Consider the following 22,125-nt stretch of genomic DNA (forward strand, 5'->3'; position numbering starts at 1 on the left):
TTGGTGCCTTAATAATTACAGAAAGGCTAACATGACCTATTCTCCCCTCCACGCATCTTCAGTGCCCGGCACATTCCTGGCACAGTGAGTCTTGATGGGATTGAATTACATCACCTGTGCAGGATAAGAGATTGGACAGGATCCGTGTTCATTCCAAGACATGTCCTAAAACTCTGCTTATTTGACAAAAATCCATTCTAACAACCTATTTCCTGGGCTACTGATCTGTTCCTTAAGTTTTGAGGGAAAGACAATGTTTAATAGTATCATCTTAATAAAATATTAACATATTTTTCATGTGCTAAATAGGGGTTTGTTTCTTCTAGTTCCATGAAGTGTGTATACCTTTTCTGTGCTTTCCGCAGCAACTTAATTTTATTTACTTTTCTTCTAGCTTGAGCTATCCTTGACATATAACATTGTGTAAGTTTCAGGTGTCTAATGTGATGATTTGATACATGTATGTGTTGTGACATGATTCCCACAATAAGGTTAGTTAACACACCCATCATTTCACATAATGACAACGTGTGTATGTGTGTGTAACGAGTACCTTTAAGATCTACTCTCTTAGCAACTTTCACATATATAATACAGTATTGTTAACTGTGGTCACTGGGCTGAATATTAGATCCCCAGAAGGTATTCATCTACTAACTGGAAGTTTGTACCTTTTGTCTGACATCTCCCCATTTCCCCTGCAGCCACCATTGTCCTTCTCTGTTCCTATAAGTTTGTCTCTTTTTTTTTTTAGATGCTACATGCAGCAACCTAATTTTTAAAGTGTCCTATCACAGTGCCCACAGTCAATGAGCAGGATCTTGGCCATTTGTTATCCATTCATGATTTGGACATTGGTCTGTCTGCTCTGGGTTCTATCTGAGCCTGCAAAATTTAATAACTAGTGACTACACCCGCATGCCCTTCAGCTCAAAAATTGTTCCAGACCCAGTTCCCGTCACTGACTTTGATCCTTGATCCAAGGATCCTCCTCTCTGATCAGCAACCTCCTGCATGACCAAAGGCCTGGCCTCTCCTGTCTTATTATGGGGGATGTGGACTTGTCCACCACCCCTGATAAGACAGCCAGAGCAAGGAGCTTTAGGAAAGTCGTCCGGAAAGCTGCCTGTTGGTCAGAGGCAGAGCTGAAGCCGTGGCTAGGCCACGGAGGGGAGTGGCTGAGCTAGGCCAGTCCCTAGGCAAGGGTCGGTGGGTCCCTGGAGCAGAAGCAGAGCCGCTTCTCCGACACACCAGACCAGACACAGACCCATAGCAGAAATCTGCTCTCCAGTCCCAAAGAGGGTCTTAGAAGGAGGGAAGACTGAGTTGGGATGAAAAGAGACACAGAATCCACACTAGGTAACTTAGGGCAGGGCTATTTGCAGAAAGACATTTTAGAAGGCTTCTAGGGAGGTCACAGCTGGAGTCAAGAGTAGACAAGGAGGGCTGTGGAGCAGCAGCCAGTTTCCCTGTGAAATTGGTAGCTTGGAGCTAAAGGTCCCCGGGGAGAGCTCTTTTAGGAGCTAGACTGTCATCTGCCTCTTGTGATCAGCTTTGTCTCTCCTTGCTCCTTCCAGTGCTCCTGGCCAGCCTACAGAGAGGGAGGTCCTTCTGCCAACAGCTCCAGCCACCTGGTGGGGTACACCCATCGTTCAGACAAATGCAAGCACCAAGTATGGTCTAAAAATAGGGAATAGGATCAAGAATGTTTGAGTATATTACCTCTGGACCTGGCTTGGCTTGGCTTCTGCAGATTCTTAGAGGTCTGTCCTAGGAGTCTTCCTAAAAGCCTTGATTTGTTCTGCAAGTGCCCAGCTAGGATTAAGTCTGCCTGTGGAGCTGGGAGCTGATCCTCACAGCCTTGCTGTGTGGTGGCACTCACAGTTTGGTGTAGACAGATGTGGATTCAGATCCTGGCTCTACCGCCTGCATGACCTTGGACAAGTTATATTTAATCTCTCTGGGACCCAGTTCTTGATTCTGGAGGTAATGATACCCCTTTTAGGTAACTAGGTGGTGGACATTAAGGAGGGCACATGACGTAATGAGCACTAGGTATTATATGAGACTGATGAATCACTGATTTCTCCCTCTGAAAACTAATAATATACTATGTGTTAATTAATTGAATTTAAATTTTAAAATGATATTCCTTTTATAATAATATTGTAGGGACTGAATGATAAACACGTATAAAAAAGTTCCAACGGTGAGTGGCATATAGTAGGTGCTCAAAACATTGTAACTGTGCCTGGTACTTTGTTGATTGGTTATTGAGCACTGATGCAGATTCTGAAAAAAATGATCGCTCAGCCAGTGTAATAAGAATAATCAAAATTCTTAGCCTCCTTTTCCAAGTCTCTATAGCAGGATTAGTCAGTCATTATTACCTTAAGCTTTCAAGGTGAGGAAGAAACTTTTTCTTAAAACACATCCTAGATATTGCAACAGTTTTCTCTGGAACCTCTTTATTTTGTTAACTTACTCCTGGCAAAACTTTCCAGATGCTGTCTATGATCTGAATATCCATATTCAAATGAAATATCTTAATATTTCATCTTAATGTGAAATAAGGATTCTATACAAAAAGCTGAGAAGAGTCTTTTACTCAGATATCCACAGCTTTCCAGTGTTCTGTACTCATCACATTGCATACCAATCATGTCTGTTTTTAGATCTATCTTCTCACGTTTCCACCTTATTTCATTCTGTTAAGAAATATGTTCTACACATCCCAGTTGAACAGAGCCATACCACAGGGATTCTGCTCATCAAAATGGGATTGATTTGTCTTTCTCAGACAGAATCTTGTCCCTACCCACCCACCCCACCCCCAGCAAATCCATGTAAGTGCTTTCCTTTCAGATTTTGTGATTAATTATGAAGCTTTAGCAACACGGTTCTGCAGAGTAGTATAAACTGTCATTACTCCATCACTGATAACTACAGATTTCGCTCCAGTTACCACAGGTCTTTAAATTATTACTATTTTAATGCGATAGCCAATTTTTGTTGGAGGAAAAACAAAGCCACTGTGAAGAGGATGTGAGCCCATCAATCAGACAGAGGGAAGTCTCTAAACATCTAAAAGACAACATCTGAAGGGCCAGGAATCTGCACGTTGAGGGATCTCCAGCAGCAGATGACAAAAGCCATTGGTGGAGAGTGTGCTTAATTGAAGTCCCTTGCATGAAACCAAGGAGGGGTAAAAAATTCAAGAAGCCAGCCCGATGCCCCGAGAATGACACTTACGGGGTATACAAAACTGAGACAATATGAATAGCAGGGCCCATTTATTTCCTCCCCAAACTTAAGCAGGGAAAAGGTGGGAGATAGACCTACACTTCATGAAAGGTGCAATCTGGAAAGAGAAATTGAAATGGTATTCTCCCTTCGAGTCCATTTAGAGACATTTTGTAAACCTAACATTCCTACCTAGCAGAGCGAGGAATGCAGAAAGCCTTGTCTCCATGGAGAAGATTTGGACAGGCTGCTGCAGCCTGAAAAGCAGAGCCCAAAGGAAACAAAACCAAAGCCTCCGTCTGCCATTAAAATCCTCATGGGGCGCTGCCTCCCCTCCCCCTACTATAATTTCCTTTCCTAACACAGGTTTATTTTGTATGGTTTTGAAAGTTGTTCCAACATTTGTTATTCAAATGGAAACATGCATTGGGAGTGAACTGGGCAATTTGATAAGCATTTCATTTTGAAGCTTCCAGTTGACCTCCCCAGGCCTCTGACATTAAATGACCTGAAACAGATTATGCAGACCATGTCCTCAGTGAGCCTTTTCCCTCAGAATAAGAAAAGAGTTTTGTTAAGATTGCCAGACAGAGGGGCACCTGGGTGGCTCAGTTGGTGAAGCATCTGCCTTGGGCTCAGGTAGTGATCTCGTGATCTCTGGGTCCTGGGATTGAGCACTATGGTGGGGCTCTCTACTCAGTGGAGAGCCTGCTTCCCCCTCTCCTTCTGCCCCTTCCCCCACGTATGTGCACACACGCTCCCTCTCTCTCAAACAAATAAATAAAATCTTAAAAAAAAAAAAAAGATTGCCAGACAGATAACAGTCACTGAACAGATCAAGTTGCCCATCTAATCACCATCTGTCCCAGGAGGCTTATCTCTGACCTGTGAGAGATGTAAATGAACTTTCATTCCTAGAGCTTCCCTCTCCCTCTGGCCACCGTGCCCCTGCGGCATCACCATTTCTGCTACGCGTTGCATTTTGAAGTTAACAGCCCAGGTACTAGCAGTTCAAAACCTTTTTCCTCAAAAAGGAAAAAAAAGAAAGAAAGAAAGAAAGAAAGAAAGAAAGAAAGAAAGAAAGAAAGAAAGAAAAATAGATCATCACAACCTGAGTTTCAAAACACGACTTGAGTTTCGAGTTTGCAAACCTGAAAGTTGAGGATGGCTCGCTGAAGCTGAGGTTTCTCAGCTTTGGTACTCCTGACACTCAGACTGGATAGTTCTCTGGTGCGAGGGGGCTGAACTGTGCACCGTAGGATTTATTCCTCAGTCTTTCTGGCCAGCAATGTCTCCCCTGCCTGTTGCGACAACCAAAAATGTCTCCCAACGTTGCCTAATGTTGGGGTGGGGGAGGAAGACGGGGACAGAATTTCTTCTGGTTGAGAACCATTGGTGTATATGATCTGTGCAAAAGCAAGAAAGTAAAATGATGATTTAAGAGTCAGTTCTCCTCTTACCATACACACAACCTCTCCAACACTGAATGTTACCATTTTGCAAAACTCTTAGCCAATAAAGTGGCAATTGTTCTGTTATTACATAATCACAGTGCTCTCCAAGGTCTGTGTGCCACATTATCTGGTAAGAGCATGGAGAGATGAGCCCCAGGCTAGTCCTGGAGTTGTACAAGTGGGATATTGCCCGGGTTCTCTGCAGTGATCCTGACGCAGAAGTAAACGGGCCTCAGCAGCATTCGCTCAATCCAGGGCTAAGTTGGGTTATGTGGGTGTCATTTTCCCTTCTAATAGGTCACGTTCATCATCTAAACGCTTAGGAATTGAAATCTACCCAGCATGTAGTAGTTACTCAGCAAACACTTGTTGAATGTTTCTCTGAATGGCGTTTCACCTGTTGCAGTTTGCCTTTTGGCTTGGACAATCAGGTACTTTAGTCTGTGCTAGAACTAAACATAGCTTTGTTCAAGTCAGTCAGAAGATAGAATATCTCCTGGAAATTCTCAAAGTCTCTTGTATTCATTATTCCATAATCCCCAAGCTTAAAAAAAAAAAAAGTGTGTGTGTGTATGTGTGTGTTTCTCCAAAGTACAGAAGCAATCAAAGATCTGTAAGATACACTCCCTCAAACCCAGGTCGTCACAGAGAGAGAAAAAAGAAGGACTGCACTTTACGCTAGGCTCTGTGCTGTGTGTTAAATACACACCATCTCCTTAGGCTTTACAGCAATCCCGTTGTGTGGGTGTTAAGAACAGGGGAAATAAGTTGCTCAAAGCCAGACAGCTGCTACAAGGAGAAGCAGAAATTCAAACCAAGCTCCAGAGGAGTTTTAAGCTGTCTGAGCCCAGTCCGAAGCCTCCCCTGACTCGCTTGTGTGCCAGGCCTCAGGTGCTTATTGAATGGAGAGCCCTGCCCACCACTGTGCGGCCAGCATTGCTGACAGCCCAGCCTCCTCTTCAGCATAGGAGGTGGGGCTTCATCATCCCCACCATGGCGGCCGTCTCTACAGAGATGGCACCCAGACCCAACCAGACCAGACCTACAGAGGCTCTGGCTCCTAGCACTTCTAGATTCAGATGTTGTGTGGCTCCCCATGGGGGTGCAGAGGAGTGGGGGGCCAGGAAGGCTTCGCAGTGCCTGCCCCAGCGGCTAGCCAGCACAACCAAGAATTAGAGGGTGCTTAACTCCTCAGAGGCAAAACTTGGACCTGTGAAAGGCAGGAAACCAGGAGCACCTGGGTGGCTCAGTCAGTTAAGGGACTGCCTTCAGCTCAGATCATGATCCCAGGGTCCTGCTCAACAGGGAGTCTGCTTCTACACCCCCTCCAACACACACATTTTCCCCTCCCCCACTCCTTCCCCTCCCTCTGCCCCTGCCCCTCCCTCTCCCCCTCCAGCATCCTCTCTCCCCCAACATTGTGCTCACATGCTCTCTTGCTCTCTTTCAAAAAATAAATAAAAAGAAAGACAGGAAACTAAAAGGAAACAACATATAAATACATCTCCTGTCCCCCCTCCTGTCAGACTCTTCGGAGATGTAGAGGGTCCATTTAGCCCTTCTAGAGACCAAGCACCAGCTCTACTTCCTTGTGAAGCTGCGGCCAGTCCAGGAATGTACTACCTTACATTTGTTTTCCTTTTTCCTTTGCTTTCTCTTTTGCTTTTTCCTCACACTTACTGCCCTGGGATTACACACACACACACACACACACACACACACACACATACACACACACACCCCCTCCAGTAAAGTGTTAACCTATGTTTTGCCTTAGGTTCTGTTTTTTAGAGATCCCACACTAAAACATAAACTTATGCCCTTTTATTTATAAAATAACAGTGCTGCCACTCATACCTCAAAAGTCCAAGGAAAAAATAAAAACAAAATCCCTCTTTAATACGTTTCTCCTTACTGATGATAGCTAGTAAATATTTTGAAAGAAAAAAATCAGCTATAGTATGTATGGATATAAGGAACAGTGCATCAAGATGGCACTCAATGTGTCTTCATGGTCTCCTTCTATCTGCCCTAACCACCAGCTGCTTCTCTTATCTTGCTTTTAGATAAAAAGGACGTGCTAACATTCATTTGAGCAGAAGGCTATATTTGTCCTACTGTGATGGTATCTGTAGGATGGAAAGTGTCAGTCATCCTGAAATCAAGTCCTAGCTCTGCTTACTAGCTGTTTGACTTAAGAAAGTCATAATATCTCTAACTAGATATTTCCTCAGAAATATCTAGAAGGAAAGCCATCTGCGTCACCTTTCTCATGGGCTGGTGTGACATGGTGAGAGCACTTTGAAACACCATTCAGACGTGTTTTAACTGTAAGAGGAGATAAGGAAATGACTTTCTAATTTAGGCTTCCAAAATTTCCCTTGCTAAGAATGATGACATGCTTCAGTAAGAGAATATAAAGGAGTAAATCACTTAAATCTTCGTAAACATCTTCAAGACAATAATTAAGATTAAAAGCGAAAGAATTGAGACTTCTGACCAAGATGGAATAAAAGAGACTGGGTTTTCCCTCCCGGGTGAAACAGACAAAAGAAAAAGAAAAAAATATTAAAAAAAAACAACCCAATTTTGAAGATACCTTTTATCAAGCACTGAGGTGATTCCTTGAGAGAAAGGAAAGAAATGCAGTGCGCCTGAGGATTGCACTTTCTGCTGGCGAGTTTCCCAGGGACAGAGCAGGAAGAAGGAAGCCTTGTGGCAACTGCACAGACAGAGCGGTGAGTCCAAGAGACCAAGGTGACTGGACGTCAGAGGACAGAGTACCAGAGATGTGAGCAACCCCGAGAGACCACTCCGGAGATCTGCCGAGGGTTCCCTTCCCGTATCCAGCCAGGTGCTAAGCAGTGCACGCCTATGAGCAAACTACTGAAACTGAGAGAAAACCACCCAAAAGGATTAGCTGGTGCTATACCAGGCTTGGAATAGTGCCTTTTTCTGCCAACTGGACTGGAGAACCTCTTAATTCACAAGGTACTAGGTAGAGTACTGGAAGAATCTTGCCTGCACAGTGGGGAATAATTGGCTGTGCACTAAATGCTGTTCTGGTCCTGCTCAGTAAATCTTTTTTTTTTTTTTTTCCAAGTTTTTATTTAAATGCCAGTTAGTTAAAATACAATGCAGCACTAGTTTCAGGTGTAGAATTTAGTGATCCATCATTCATATACATCATCTGGTGCTCTTCATAAGTGCTCTCCTTAATCTCCATCACCTGTTTCATCCCTCCCTCAACCACCACTCACCACCACCCACCACCACCCACCTCCACTCTGGTAACCTTCAGTTTGTTCTCTGTAGTTAAGAGTCTGTTTCTTCGTTTGCCTTCCTTTTTTCCCCCTCAATGTTCATTTGTTTTGTGTTTCTTAAGTTCCACAGATGTGTGAAATCATATGGTACTTGTCTTCCTCTGACTGACTTATTTCACTTAGCATAATGCACTCTGGCCTCAGCCACATTGTTGCACATTGCAATATTTCATCCTTTTCTTGGCTGAATAATACATACACAGAGAAATATATTATATATACAACATATATATATATATCTCACATCTTTTTTTCTAAGATTTATTTATTTGAGAGCACAAACAGGGAGAGGAGCAGAGGCAGACACCCCACTGAGCAGGGAGTGCAATGCAGGGCTTGATCCCAAGACCCTGGGATGGTGACCTGAACTGAAGGCAGACTCTTAACTGACTGAGCCCCCCAGGCACCTCAATACCACATCTTCCTTATCCATTCATCTGTCAATGGACATTTGGGTCTTTCTATAATTTGGCTATTGTTGATAATGCTGCCATAAACACTGGAGTGCATGTACCCCTTCAAATCAGTATATTCGTATCCTTCAGGCAAATACCTAGTAGTGCGATTGCTGGGTCGTAGGGTAGCTCTATTTTTAACTTTTTGAGGAATGCCCATACCATTCTCCAGAGTGGCTGTACCAGTTTGCATTCCCAGGAACAGTATAAGAGGATTCCCCTTTCTCCACGTCCTCACCAATACCTGTTTTTTCCTATGGTGTTGATTTTAGCCATCCTGACTGGTGTGAGATAGTATCTCATTGTAGTTTTGATTTCTACTTCCCTGATGGTGAGTGATGATGAGCATATTTTAGTGTGTCTGTTAGCCATCTGGATGGCTTTGGATAGTCTTTGGGAAAATGTCTATTCATGTCTTCTGCCCATTTCTTAACTGGATTATTTGGTTTTGGGGCATTGAGTTGATAAGTTCTTTATACATTTTGGGTACTAATCCTTTATCAGATATGTCATTTGCAAATATCTCCTGTCATTCTGAAGGTTGCCTTTTAGTTTTGTTGATTGCTTCCTTTGCTGTGCAGAAGCTTTTTATTTGGATGAAGTCCCAATAGTTTAATTTGGCTTTTTTTTTCTTTGCCTCCGGAGACGTATCTAGTAAGAAGTTGCTACAGTTGATGTCAAAGAGGTTACTGCCTGTGTTGTCCTCCAGTATTTTGATGGTTTCCTGTTTCACATGTATGTCTTTTATCCATTTTGAATTTATTTTTGTATATGGTATAAGAAACTGGTCCAGTTTCATTCTTTTGCATGTCGCTATCCAGTTTCCCAACACCATTTTTGAAGAGGCTGTTTTTGTTCCATTAGATATTCTTTCCTACTTTGCTGAAGATTAATTGCCTGTATAGTCGTGGGTTCACTTCTGGGTTTCCTATTCTGTTCCATTGATCTATGTGTCTGTTTTTGTGCCACTCCCATACTGTCTTGATCAGAACAGCTTTGTAATACAGCTTGGAGGCCAGAATTGTGATGCCTCCAGCATTGCTTCGTTTTTTCAAGATTGCTTTGTCTATTCAGGGTCTTTTGTGGTTCCATACAAATTTTAGGCTTGTTCTAGCTGTGAAAATGCTAATATTTTGATAGGCATTGCATTAAATGTGTAGATTGCTTTAGGTAATATGGACATTTTAACAATGTTTGTTCTTCCAATCCATGAGCATGGAATGTTTTTCCATTTCTTTGGGTCTTTAATTGCTTTCCTCGGTGTTTTATGGTTTTCAGAGTACAGATCTTTTACCTCTTTGGTTAGGTTTATTCCTAGGTATCTTATGGCTCTTGATGCAATGTAAATGGGATGAGTTCCTTGATTCTCTTTCTGCTGCTTCATTATTGGTGTATACAAATGCAACAGATTTCTGCACGTTGCTGTTGTATCCTGCAACTTTACTGAATTTGTATATCAGCAATTTTTTGGTCAGCCCAACAAGTCTTAAGACCAAAATCTGAAAGGATCAAGTTGTTTCCAAGTAACTAAACTGCATTCCAGAACAAAGCTCAAGAATATTTATAGGAATACAAAAATATCTAACACCCAACACAGTCAAAATGACGATGCGTGGCATCCAATAAAAACTACCAAACATGCAAAGAAACACCAGATGTTAGAATTAGCCACGGATGTTAAAAGTTATAATTGTAGGGGTGCCTGGGTGGCTCAGTGGGTTAAGCCCCTGCCTTTGGCTCAGGTCCTGATCTCAGAGTCCTGGGATGGAGCCCAGCATCGGGCTCTCTGCTCAGCAGGGAGTCTGCTTCCCCCTGTCTCTGCCTGCCTCTCTGCCTACTTGTGACCTCTCTCTGTCAAATAAATAAATAAAATCTTTTTAAAAAGTTATAATTGTATTTCAGATATTCAAAACCTTAGGGACGTAGATTTTTTTTAAGATGCAAGTCAAACATCTAGAGATGAAAACTATAATGTCTGAGCTGAAAGATACCCAGGATGAGATAAACAGTGTATCCATATAGTAAAATACCACTCAGCAATGAAAAGGGATGAATGACAGATGTGATATTGATGAATCTCAGAATAACTGGACTGAGTGAACGAATGCAGACAAAAAAGATTGCATGCTGTGTAAATCCTTTTACATGAAATTCTAGAGGATGCAAAATAATGTATAGTTATAGAAATGTAGGATCAATGATTACCAGGTAGGGGAGCAAGAGAAAAGAATTCATTTCCAAAGGGCACAAGGACACTTTTGAGGGTGATAGTTATGTTTGCTGTTTTTATTTATGGTGATTTCACAGGTATACAGACATAGATGTCAAAACTTACCAATTTGTACGCTTTAAATATATATGGCTTATTGTATGTTGAATTCAGCAAAGCTTTAGTTTTTAAAGACTAAAGAGCTATGCGTGTATTTAAAAAGACACTGCCCAACTCGGGACATAGAGGACTCATAAATAAAACCACATTTTTAAATATTTAAATTTTTGTAAATTTTAAAGAATGGTTTAATGTTTACATCTGTAATTTTTATTACATCTAAGTCTATAGTGTCTACGGACTGCATCTATTGTATAGTATCTACAGCATCTAGAATAGTAACTGAAACTTGGTTTGAGGGCTATTTCGTTTTTTAGCAGTACACTGGAAAATGTCCCCCCTTATTTTCCCCCATATTTTTATGGTTCTTTTCATTAAAAATAAAAACCCTAAGAGCTAGGAAGCACAAGGTCAATTTCAATTATCATTTTTTCCAACACTTTACTTTACATATTAAGAAAACTCTACACATTTTTCTTAAGCATAAGTGAGTGACTGTACACTTACTCCCAATACCCTTCTCCATCTGATATGTGGTCTCGGCTGAACAATCTCTGAGGGTCTGCTTATGACTCAAGGGCTTTAATTCAGTTCCTGTTGACCTGCTTCATTAGAGACACAGTGCTGTGATGCCTGTCCATTCTATTTGGGAATGAACTAATTTATGTCTTCTCTTGTTCTCAACTTGTCTGTCCCGACTGTGCCCAGTTTGACGCTGACCGAGACGAGGATGAGGTGTTCTATGACATCAGCATGGCAGTTGACAGCAAGTTATTTCCAAACAAAGAAGCTGCGGCAGGTAAGTCACTGTGTCCTTCGGGCCACCGTATGGCCTGACCACCTGCCAAGTGTCTGGAGCTTTGTAGTAATATCGGAGCACAGCAATCTGCTGTAAGGCTTTAAGGATGACGCTATCCTCAGAGCTTTATACTTTCTGGTTTAAAAATAAAGGTACAAAACAAAGTAGAAAAGAAGGACTCTCCATCTGGCCCTTATAGTTAATGGGTTTTTTTTTTTTTTTTTATTTGACAGATATCACAAGTAGGCAGAGAGGCAGGCAGAGAGAGAGAGGAGGAAGCAACTCCCTACTGAGCAGAGAGCCCAATGTGGGGCTTGATCCCAGGACCCTGGGATCATGACCCGAGCTGAAGGCAGAGGCTTTAACCCACTGAGCCACCCAGGCACCCCATAGTTAATGTTTTTCCTCCAGTCATTGCACATGTAAATTAGCAGGCAGACCCAGTGTAACATAGGACGTCTGTTACTATAATTGAAAAAAACGAATCTAGCCCATTCTTTGTGCAACAATTAAAAGTTACAGTTCCTCCAGGACTCCTTAACTGTACTTGTGTCTGCCACGCCCCCTTGGGAAAAGCTTCCCCTTCTGTCAGAGAGCTACTCCTATCCCAGCCCACAGCTCCCGTGTTGGCTCTGTACCTTCTCTTCCTAAGCGCTCACACCTAGAAGTTGGACGTTGTGACAGTGCGGAGATATCACACTCCCTTCTGTAGGCAGTACTCACAGTTCTGTCCTTGACCCTTTTCTCATTCTCTTTGACTATCTGACTCTGTTCAACTCATTGTTACTCATGATCTCAACTATCAGCTGCATGCGGTTGACTCTCAAACCTTCATCCCAGTCCTGACCTTTCTTCTCAGTAATGGCGTCAGTGGGTAAGGACCAAAAGAGTTCTGGGCTGTAAGGAAAAAGATTAAACACTTAAAATGTTCAACCATATTTGATTTGAAGCTCCCTAAGAGTAGCTTCAAAGAAAGGCAGAATAAAAAGAAAGGCAAGGATGTAGTCTTTCTGGGCAGCCCCACTGAGAACAGATAATAATGTACACTTACCTGCCTGGTTGTCCAGTGATAGTTACAATAAGATGGCCTACAGCTGGGAAAGAAGGAATACTGAGAAGCTTGTACGATCATATAAACCAGAGTCCTGCTGCTCTGGAAGATGCTATAACACCTGGGCTTTGTAGGTCAATCCTTTATTTAGAACATTTACTTAGACATCTACCAACAAATATCTAATTGTTAGGTGTCCTCAGTTTGCCCACACAGTGGAGTAGAGGAGCTGATTTAAGCTAGCCCTTGTATTTTTTTCTAATTTTTTTAAAATGTTAATTCCAGTATAGTTAACATACACAGTGTGATATTAGTATCAGTGTACAATAAAGGGGTTCAGTCATTCCATACGTGACTCAGTGCTCACCATGGTAAGTATATTCTTAATCCTCTTCACCTCTTTCACCCATCCCCCACCCACCTCCTGTCGAGTTACCTTCAGTTTGTTCTCTAGGGTTAAGGGTCTGTTTCTTGGTTTGTCTCTCTTTTTTTCCTTTGTTCATTTGTTTTCTTTCTTAAATTCCACATGTGAGTGAAACCGTATGGTATTTGTCTTTCTCTAACCGACTCATTTCAGTCAGCATTACACCCTCTAGATCCATCCATGTTGCTGCAAATGGCAAGATTTCATTCCCTTTTTATGGCTGTATATATTCCATTGTACATATATACCACATCTTTTTTTTTTTTAAACAGACTTTTTTTTTTTTTAAGATCCCATTCATTTATTTGATAGAGAGAGAGAGAGACACAGCGAGAGAACGAACACAAGCAGGGGGAATAAGAGAGGGAGAAGCAAGCTTCCGGCCAAGCAGGGAGCCCATGCGGGGCTCCATCCCAGGATCCTGGGATCATGACCTGAGCTGAAGGCAGACGCTCAACGACTGAGCCACCCGGCGCCCAGTGTTTTTGTATTCTTTGGGTAAATACTCAGTAGAGGAATTACTGGATGATATGGTAGTTCTATTTTCAATTCTTTGAGGAACCTCCATGCTGTTTTCCACAGTGGCTGCGTCCATTTGCATTCCCACCGACAGTGGGAGGGTTCCTTTTTCTCCATATCCTTAAAGCTGCCTTCTTTAAAAAACACTTGACCCTCTACTTCGTGGCTCTGGAATGGCATTTCTCCAAGGCAGCCTTATCCTGTAGCCACGCAGCAGCGCTAGCCTCCGTGCTCCTGGGCAAACTGCGTGCGGCAGGTGCGGTATCCTCGGTGTGCTCAGCACCTGCCCCGTAGCGGAGGTTTCTGGGGACCTCGTCTTTCTTCTCTATACCTCCAGACTTTTGAACAGCGGAGTCGGCTCACAGTCTCAGCTCCCACGAGCTCCCCTCCACGCCTCAGACGCCTGAAAGCGAAGTCCTGTCCCAGCCTTAAAATAAGCCTGGTCTATCTATAACAGCCCTTGGTTGAGGAAGTGAGGGGCGGGGGGGGGGGGGTAGGGGGGACTGTGGTAAACCAGAAACACTGCGGTGCTGCCCCTACAGGAGGCAGCCCCTTGGAAGCCCCATGCTATGGTTGCCATTAAGGAATGGGCCAATGGTTGCTGGATCTTTCTCTGTTTCAACAGAAAACAGAGCCTGCGTCTGTAGGTGAAATCCTCAGGCTTGTAAATGCTGCTGACTCACCCAGTCAAACAAGCCAGGTCCGTGGCCCCTGCTCTGTGAATTGCCAGCCCCCAGGTTTTGTCCCTCAACTTTTCCCTTCTATCCGGTCGCTCTCTGCAGAATCTTAGCCACCCCACAGCTCCCACATCACCTCATGGCTTTCCATTCTTCTTTTAAATTTTTTAAATAAAAATTGATCATGGGGGCCCCTGGGTGGCTCAGTGGGTTAAGCCTCTGCCTTGGGCTCAGGTCATGATCTCAGGGTCCTGGGATGGAGCCCCGCATCGGGCTCTCTGCTCAGCAGGGAGCCTGCTTCCTCCTCTCTCTCTGCCTACTTGTGATCTCTCTGTCAAATAAATAAATAAATAATCTTAAAAAAAATTTGATCATGATGATCTGGCATGCATATACATAACGAAATGACTACTACAGTAAGCTAAGTAGTATATCTTCTCTTCATCTAGTCACTATTTTTCTGTATTTAACGAGAACACCAGAAATATATTCTCTTAGCAAATTTCCAGTACTTTTTTTTTTAGATTTTATTTATTTATTTGACAGAGAAAGAGGGAATACAAGCAGGGGGAGTGGGCAGAGGGAGAAGCAGGCTTCCTGCCAAGCAGGGAGCCCAACGCCGGGCTTGATCCCAGAACCCTGGGATAATGACCTGAGCTGAAGGCAGCTGCTTAACGACTGAGCCACCCAGGTGCCCCAAATTTCCAGTACTTAAGACAATGTTATTAACTATAGTCATCAGGCTATACATTACATCCCTAGATTTACTCATCCCACGTAATGCAACTTTGTATCCTTTGGCCAACATCTTCCGGTTTCCCCCACCCCCATGCCTTGATAACCATTGCTCTACTCTCTGCTTCGGTGAATTTGTTTTTAGACCCCACCCTATCAGTGAGGTCATGCAGTTTTTCTCTCTTAAGGGAGCCAGGCAAAAATGTCCCTATCCTCACGGCCCATGCCAATCATCATTCCTCCGGAACACCTTGGGAATGCAGTCCCTGTTCTTTATCCCCACTGCACTTGTCAGGGCTTTGTTTTTCTTTGCCAGTCTTTGACCTCATTCCTGGTCTCTTACCTCATCCCTAGCCTCTCCCCATTCTTTAGGAATCCTGTTGCTGTCATGGGCTCCTCGTCCAATGCAGCTCTGACTACCCTGCCTCCCCAACAAAACGAAACAAAGCAAAACCTTCAATGACTTCCCTGCAGGCTGAGCCCCAGTGTCCTTAGCATGACAGAAATACCCTTAGCTTTGCTGCAATGGTCCTCCTCCTGCCCCAGCATCGCCTCCCCCTACCCCTGAAACCCCAACCAGCTTCCTCCAGCTCCTAGAATGTCTCAGGCACCTTCCTGCCTCTGGCCATTTGCTCGAGTTACTTGGTATCCCTGCCCCCACGTGCATCCTCTCTACTCTCTAACCGCCTAGACCCTCTTTCAGCCGGCGAGATCCTATTTTGTATCTTAGTTTAAACGTGATTTTCCTCAGGAGGCATTCCCAGCCTCCCTCCCAGACCAGATGAGACTCCAGCACAGTTCCCTTACTTTTCCTCCAGGGTGTTTATCACACTTGTGATCATATAATCCGGTATAGGACTGTTTGTTAAAAATCTATTTCCTTTATTAGAGTGCAAGACTTTATGAAGATGGAGAATATATGTGTGTATGTTTGATACGCAGTGTGAATCTCATTGGAAACACCACAGAAGCCCCCTTTCACCCAGCTGGTCACCTCAGCTGAGCCACTTGTCTGAGTATGTGGACTCATAGCCTCTCCTCCTCTCTTCCGGTCTCTTTGACCTCTCTCTTTTCCTTCCTCCCCCTCCCCTGTCATGGAGTAACTGGAAAATCACTCCTGCCAGCTTGCCCCAAACAGTTCCAACTCCAGATCCCTTGAGAAGCTCACCTTCTAGTCCCAAATACCTTCCAGATATTTTTTCAAAGAAATGCAATGCTCTTCAGAGGAATTCTAATGTAAACTTCAGTAACAATTTCCATACCTGTTGGAATAAGAGCTGGGCTCTCCGTGCCTGACTCCTGAGGCACGTAGAAGAATTTCAGGTTTGTGGAGTGAATGGAGAAGATCAAGAACTGCAAAAGCAAAATATCTATGTCCTTCTATTCTTTTTTCAGTCATCCAGCATGTATGTATGTATCAAATGCATAGAATTTCTAAGTTTTGTTCTTAAATTTAGAGATCTAAATTAAATTTAGGTGAAATACAACGCCACCTAAAGTTGCTTACAGTGGAGCCGAAGAGACAGGACAAGGGAGAGCCTGCCTTGGGGCCGGCGGGTGGGGGGCACCAATGATGTGTTACAGGGGTTTTATCTACAGGTCCCCTTCGCTGCCCAAGAAGCTCTGCTTTGCAGGAGTGCCCCTCGATTTGGGACTCAAAATGGAAGGAGCACCTTCCTTAAACTTCAGATTAAAGATCCATGAGAAGGAGAAAAGTCTGTTACATTGTCCCAGAAGGCAATATGGTTAGCTTTCCAGTACCTCTTAGGCCAATTTGTATCATCTTCCCACTTAAATTTAGGGAGACAACCTGAAAATAATCTTTCCGAAGATGATCCTACATCCGAAATGGGGGATGCTGTGTGCTCCCTGCGGGATTCTATTTCAGCTCTGTATCTACAGAAAGAATATTTTGAAATCTGAAAGAAGTTGAGAAATTCAAAATAGGGGGAAGTGAAAGCTGTACTATCACTTTCACAAAATGCCCTAATTTTGCTGTCCCTCTTGAGTTACGAGATCATTGCAGGTGTTTTATACATTAAATGGTTCAATGAAAGAAGGCAAAAATGTGTACATATATCTACATTTACCTCCTTCTTCTGTATGTCAAACCTTGGACTATTATTAAAGGTCCCATTTTCAGCAAACCCAGCAACCAATGCTAAAAGAACATGAAAGCTATTCAGTCACTATCTGAGCCGATGACAGCCATTGTCTAGTGCTTCCTATGATTTATTAGTACCGTTGCCGGGAGCAACAACGTGTCAAGAAATTCCATCCCTTAATGATACAATAAAATTTCTGTTAAAAGCATTTTGTTAGGAAAGCCAATCTCTTCTTTGTAAGCACAAGTTTTTTAAAAAAAAAAAAAAAAAAAGGTATTTTTCCCCCCTTTAAACAAAGATCTCTTCATTCAACCATCGCTGGAGATAGTTTTCTAACATTCTTATTCCAGTTTAAATATTAACGTGTAATTATCTGTTAACCAGGTTGTTTAAGAGCTCTTCAAAATTTGTACTTTTTTAAAACAACTGAAAGAACAGTTTCTAATTAAATAAAATAAGTAGGACACAGAAACTAAAAGAGGCTGTATGTTTAATAAGCCTTTGTGTTCAGATCACATTGCTCGTTCCACATGAATCACTCCAAATACCAACGAGACGAGGGTATCATTTGACTCCAAGTACCTATCACCACTCCTATGAGTCCACGGTTGGTAATATCCATATTATGGAAACAAAAAAAGCTTTTATTGATATAGACAGTGTTGCTGTCTATATCAGCCACTCAGAAAGGAGCATCACTTGTCCCAGACTGGAGTGGCACTCCTTGATTCCACTTCTGATTCTCCCATGTTCACAGCCACCTGGTGATAGGCCTCATCACCACCCATCCACTGTTACTCATTTTCTGAGAATGTGGAAGAGACGGCAGACTCCACCAAGTCCCGTCCCATACTGTGTTGAGCGATCATATTCGTAAAGCTGTTTGGATTGTCCCTGCTGAAACTTCGGAGTAGGCAGGATATGTTGGGAGCTATGACTTCTGTCTTTGATCTCACTTTCTGTAGGACCTAGCCCAAGTTATTTGACTTCTGCAAAGCTCATCTTCTTCTTTTCTAAAATGGGAGGGTGGTATTCTATGAAATACTGGTCCTAAAACTTCCATGATCCTATAATGGAAAAATGCACATTTACTTCTGACATCTTGACTGCCCCACAATATATAAGTGCAAACTGATCCAAAATGGGCTTCAAGACAATCAAATATTTTGGCTCTCGGATACACCTCATAAAATTTCTTATTTAAAAGATAGCAAAAGCACAAAGAAAAATTGCATACAATGGCATTACTTTGTAAAATTATACATAAAATTTAAGTTTCCATATGACCCCTCTAGTCTTACTTTGTTAATAGCATGTGGTGCATTGTCTTGCCCACTCCATTCTGGCAACCACCTTATTAGCAATGGACTTGGCAAGGGCTGCTCTCACAGCAGACGTGATGTGATGGCATCACCCACAGCTGTGCTCTGCACACCTATGGCAACTCCACAGTTACTTACTTTCCAAAATTCTTAATGGGTCAAGTATCTTTGTTCTGAAAATTTTTTTTTTTTTAAAGATTTTATTTATTTATTTGAGAGAGAGAGTGAGAGAGAGCATGAGAAGGGAGAAAGTCAGAGGGAGGAGCAGACTCCCCGCTAAGGTGGGAGCCCGATGCAGGACTCGATCCCCAGAACACCTGAGCAGAAGGCAGTGGCTTAACCAACTGAGTCACCCAGGCGCCCTTCCACTCTGAAAAATCTAATTGTCCTTTAAATAAAGGGTAAAGATACACAAAAACAAGGTTGTTACTGCTTAGTACTTAGACAGTATGACAATGGGCAAGTCCTTAGTTGATTTGAGAAACAGTGGGGGTAATCAGGAGTGGGGAAAAAAAAAAAAAAAAAAAAAAAAACAGGAGAAGAGATGAGAAAAGACTGTGTGAGGACAAACCTTGAAACTCTCGTTGGAAGAAAAGATGAAAGCAGCCTCTCTGGGAGAGCTCTATCTGAAAAGCCATGTGAGATGCTTGATGTTTTGAATGTTCATTAAACATCAGTCAGTGTGTCTTCTGACCAAGAATTATTTGCAAGGACAGGTCTACAATGAAATGTGTAGTGGTTTGTTTCTTCACAAGGACATACAGCATTTTATGGGCAGCACTGAATTCTGTCTTTCCGGCTAGTTAGGTGATATGTATTTCCTGGGGGGAAAGAGTCATTAAAGAGGATGATAAATCAGTTGTGCTTCAGGAGCCCCATTATGAAAATTACCAGTTTAAGTTTGAGCCTTGAGGATTAGTGGGTAAGCAAATTAATGTAACCTGTAGTACCTAGGATAAGGGAAAACTCCCTATTAATAACTTCAGTTAACCTGATGTTTCTCATCGTCAGAGACTAAGGTGACCCAAAGCCTGGAGGAAAAACTTGTCAGGTTTTCATGGAAGGAGCAAACTCAGCCCCACTTATTTCTGGAACTTCCCTGCTCTTCTCCCACTCTACAATTTGCTCATGGTGTTCTCTCTATCTCCTTTACACACCCTTAAACCACTTCCCCTGCTGGACCATCCTTACTCACCCTCAAAATTCAGGCTCATAGATTTATTCCTTGTGGTTAGTTCTTACTTCCATCATCACCTCCACTTCTAGTTGGAATTAGAAGCTCTTTTTTTTTTTTTAAAGATTTTGTTTAATATTTGGCAGATAGAGATCACAAGTAGCCAGAAAGTCAGGCAGAGAGAGAGAGCAGGGAAGCAGGCTCTCTGCTGAGCAGAGAGTCTGATGCGGGGCTCGATTCCAGGACCCTGAGATCATGACCTAAGCTGAAGGCAGAGGCTTAACCCACTGAGCCACCCAGGCGCCCCAACTTAGAAGCTCTTTATTTTGGTTTCTGAACCTTACTGTTGACAAATCAGTCTCCTCCACGGGACTGTCTTCTCCTTAAGGCAGGAAACAGTGTCTAGAATATCTGTATTTTCTATCTAGGAGCCCAAACATGGTGCCCAGCAGAGGAGAAGAGTCTAAAAATGTTTGTGAATTTAATGTAACCATAAGAAGATATGGAAACCTAATGGGAGATAGTTTTCTATAGAAATATACACAGACAGCCTTCATCAGGTCATCTTTTCTTTCATCTTAGGTTCGAGTGACCTTGATCCTTCAATGATGTTGGACACTGGAGAGACCATTGATACAGGGTCTGACTATGAAGATCAGGTAACTAAAGTCTAAAAATATCTCTCTATTGAAATGTTTTAAATTTTAAACTTTGTGTTTTATGAAAATTAGAATTATAAATCATTTTTAGGTGTTTACAGGTAACAGCATATTCCATGATAAATCATACTAACCTACAGCTTCAGCCCCCTACCCCTTCCCCATACTTTCAAAACAGCAGTTAATTAAGGAAAGGTTTGTGGTTTGAATTACATGAGAAGAAAGTGAGGTTATGTGAGGTTCTCTAATGCAAGACTTTGCCTCTCTCGATCCCTTTCCAATCAGGACCTAACAGTATTTACTGAGTACTAGCTACAGGCTCTGGATTCTGCTTTTCTATTTCTAACCTTTGAAAAGGACTAATGACCAACAACAACACAGCCAAGAAGTCAAATATATTTTCTATTTTAATAAAACCAGAGAAATTTATCTGGGTCATTTTCCTCTCAGCGGAAGAACTCTCCCTCCTGCTGTATTTTAATAATCCAAAATAGTTGGAAAATGATCTAACTCTCTAATTAGGCTTTTTGTTTAAAAAGTGGGTAATGTCTGAAACTTCCTTCTACTGCTCATCTGCTTCTACTACTCCTCTGCGATGGCTAAAGTCGAGTGAGCATGAGGGTTTTTCCCCCATCTTCAACGTATATATGCCACGAATAAAGCAGATAGATCTAACCAGTATCCAAATGTAGTGGCTGGCTATGCATTTCATATTCATATTCAGAAGCTATTTTCAAGGGACATCTTGGTGGCTCAGTCAGCTAACCATCTGCCTTCAGTTCAGGTCATGATCTAGGGTCCTGGGATGGTCCCGTGTAGGGCTATGTGCTGTTTGAGGAGTCTGCTTCTTCCTCTCCCTCTGCCCCCTACCCCGCTGGTAGTCTCTCACATGCACGCGCTCTCGCTCTCACTCTCTCTCTCTCTTCTCAAATAAATAATAAAATCTTAAAAAAAAAAAAAGAAGCCATTTTCATGAGCATTAGGTTCTTTCTTTTATATTAAATAGCAAAGAGAAAATATTGACAAGTGATATAATAGGTACTGTGTATTTATATTTTTAGCATTTATTAATACTTAATACATACCGAACATCGTGCCAAGTTTTATTCTCTCACTAATCCCTTACAACAGCTCTAGGAAATAGGAATTATTATCATATTTTATAGATAAGAAAATAAAGACTCAAAGAGTAATTTGCCCACAGTTAAAAGTAGTTTCACAGTGGGGAAGTGAACTTAGGGCACATTTCCTCACATCTGCGCCATACTGCCTCCTAACTCAGCCTCCAAGGACAGGCCACTCAGTGATAGATTTTAGGAGCCTTTTCAGTCGCTCATTCCCAAGACCCTAGCAGAGGCAAATTCCAAACATCACTACTGAAGGGGAGCTCATGATCCAAAATTACAGGCTGCATAAAGACATGATCCATTACCAGATAACCAGCTGATTCAAAAAATGGAAGGTTTCACACCCCAAGAACTAGAGCGAACAAGAAAGTCTGAAAGAAATTCCAATATAGAAATACTTAAAATATTCAAGTAGATAAAAGGAAAATAAACCATGAAACAAGTACAGAAAAGAATGGGAAGGAAGAGGCAAGAAGGAAAAGGAAAGAAATAGAAATTCTAGGCACAAAAAAATACTGTCATTGAAATAAAAATTCCATTAACAGTTGGAATAGCAGACTAGACACAGCTGAAGAAACTAAATGACAGAACTGAGGAAATTGTCTTAGAATAAACCAGAAAGCTAAACAGTTGTCAAATATAAGAAACAATTCAGGAGTCACTGAGGATAGACTGATTGGGCCAACATACTCGAAAAAGAGTTCCAGGAGGAAATGGAGGAGGGATGGA

The 22,125-nt window shown here is 42.3% G+C and overlaps 1 protein-coding gene across 1 annotated transcript in view; it reads left to right on the top strand.

The window, feature by feature from the left end:
* The window catches only part of LOC111143432 (adenylate kinase 5), a 244,372-nt gene that overhangs the window by 123,653 nt on the left and 98,594 nt on the right, over positions 1–22,125 (top strand). The window contains exons 7-8 of the mRNA XM_022497172.1: positions 11,513–11,603; positions 20,193–20,269. Coding sequence (XP_022352880.1) covers positions 11,513–11,603; positions 20,193–20,269 — 168 coding nt within the window. The remainder of the gene's footprint in view (positions 1–11,512; positions 11,604–20,192; positions 20,270–22,125) is intronic.

Source organism: Enhydra lutris, unplaced genomic scaffold (assembly GCF_002288905.1).
Source record: "Enhydra lutris kenyoni isolate GAN:26980312 unplaced genomic scaffold, ASM228890v2 scaffoldscaffold9, whole genome shotgun sequence".
Taxonomy (NCBI): Eukaryota; Metazoa; Chordata; class Mammalia; order Carnivora; family Mustelidae; genus Enhydra; species Enhydra lutris.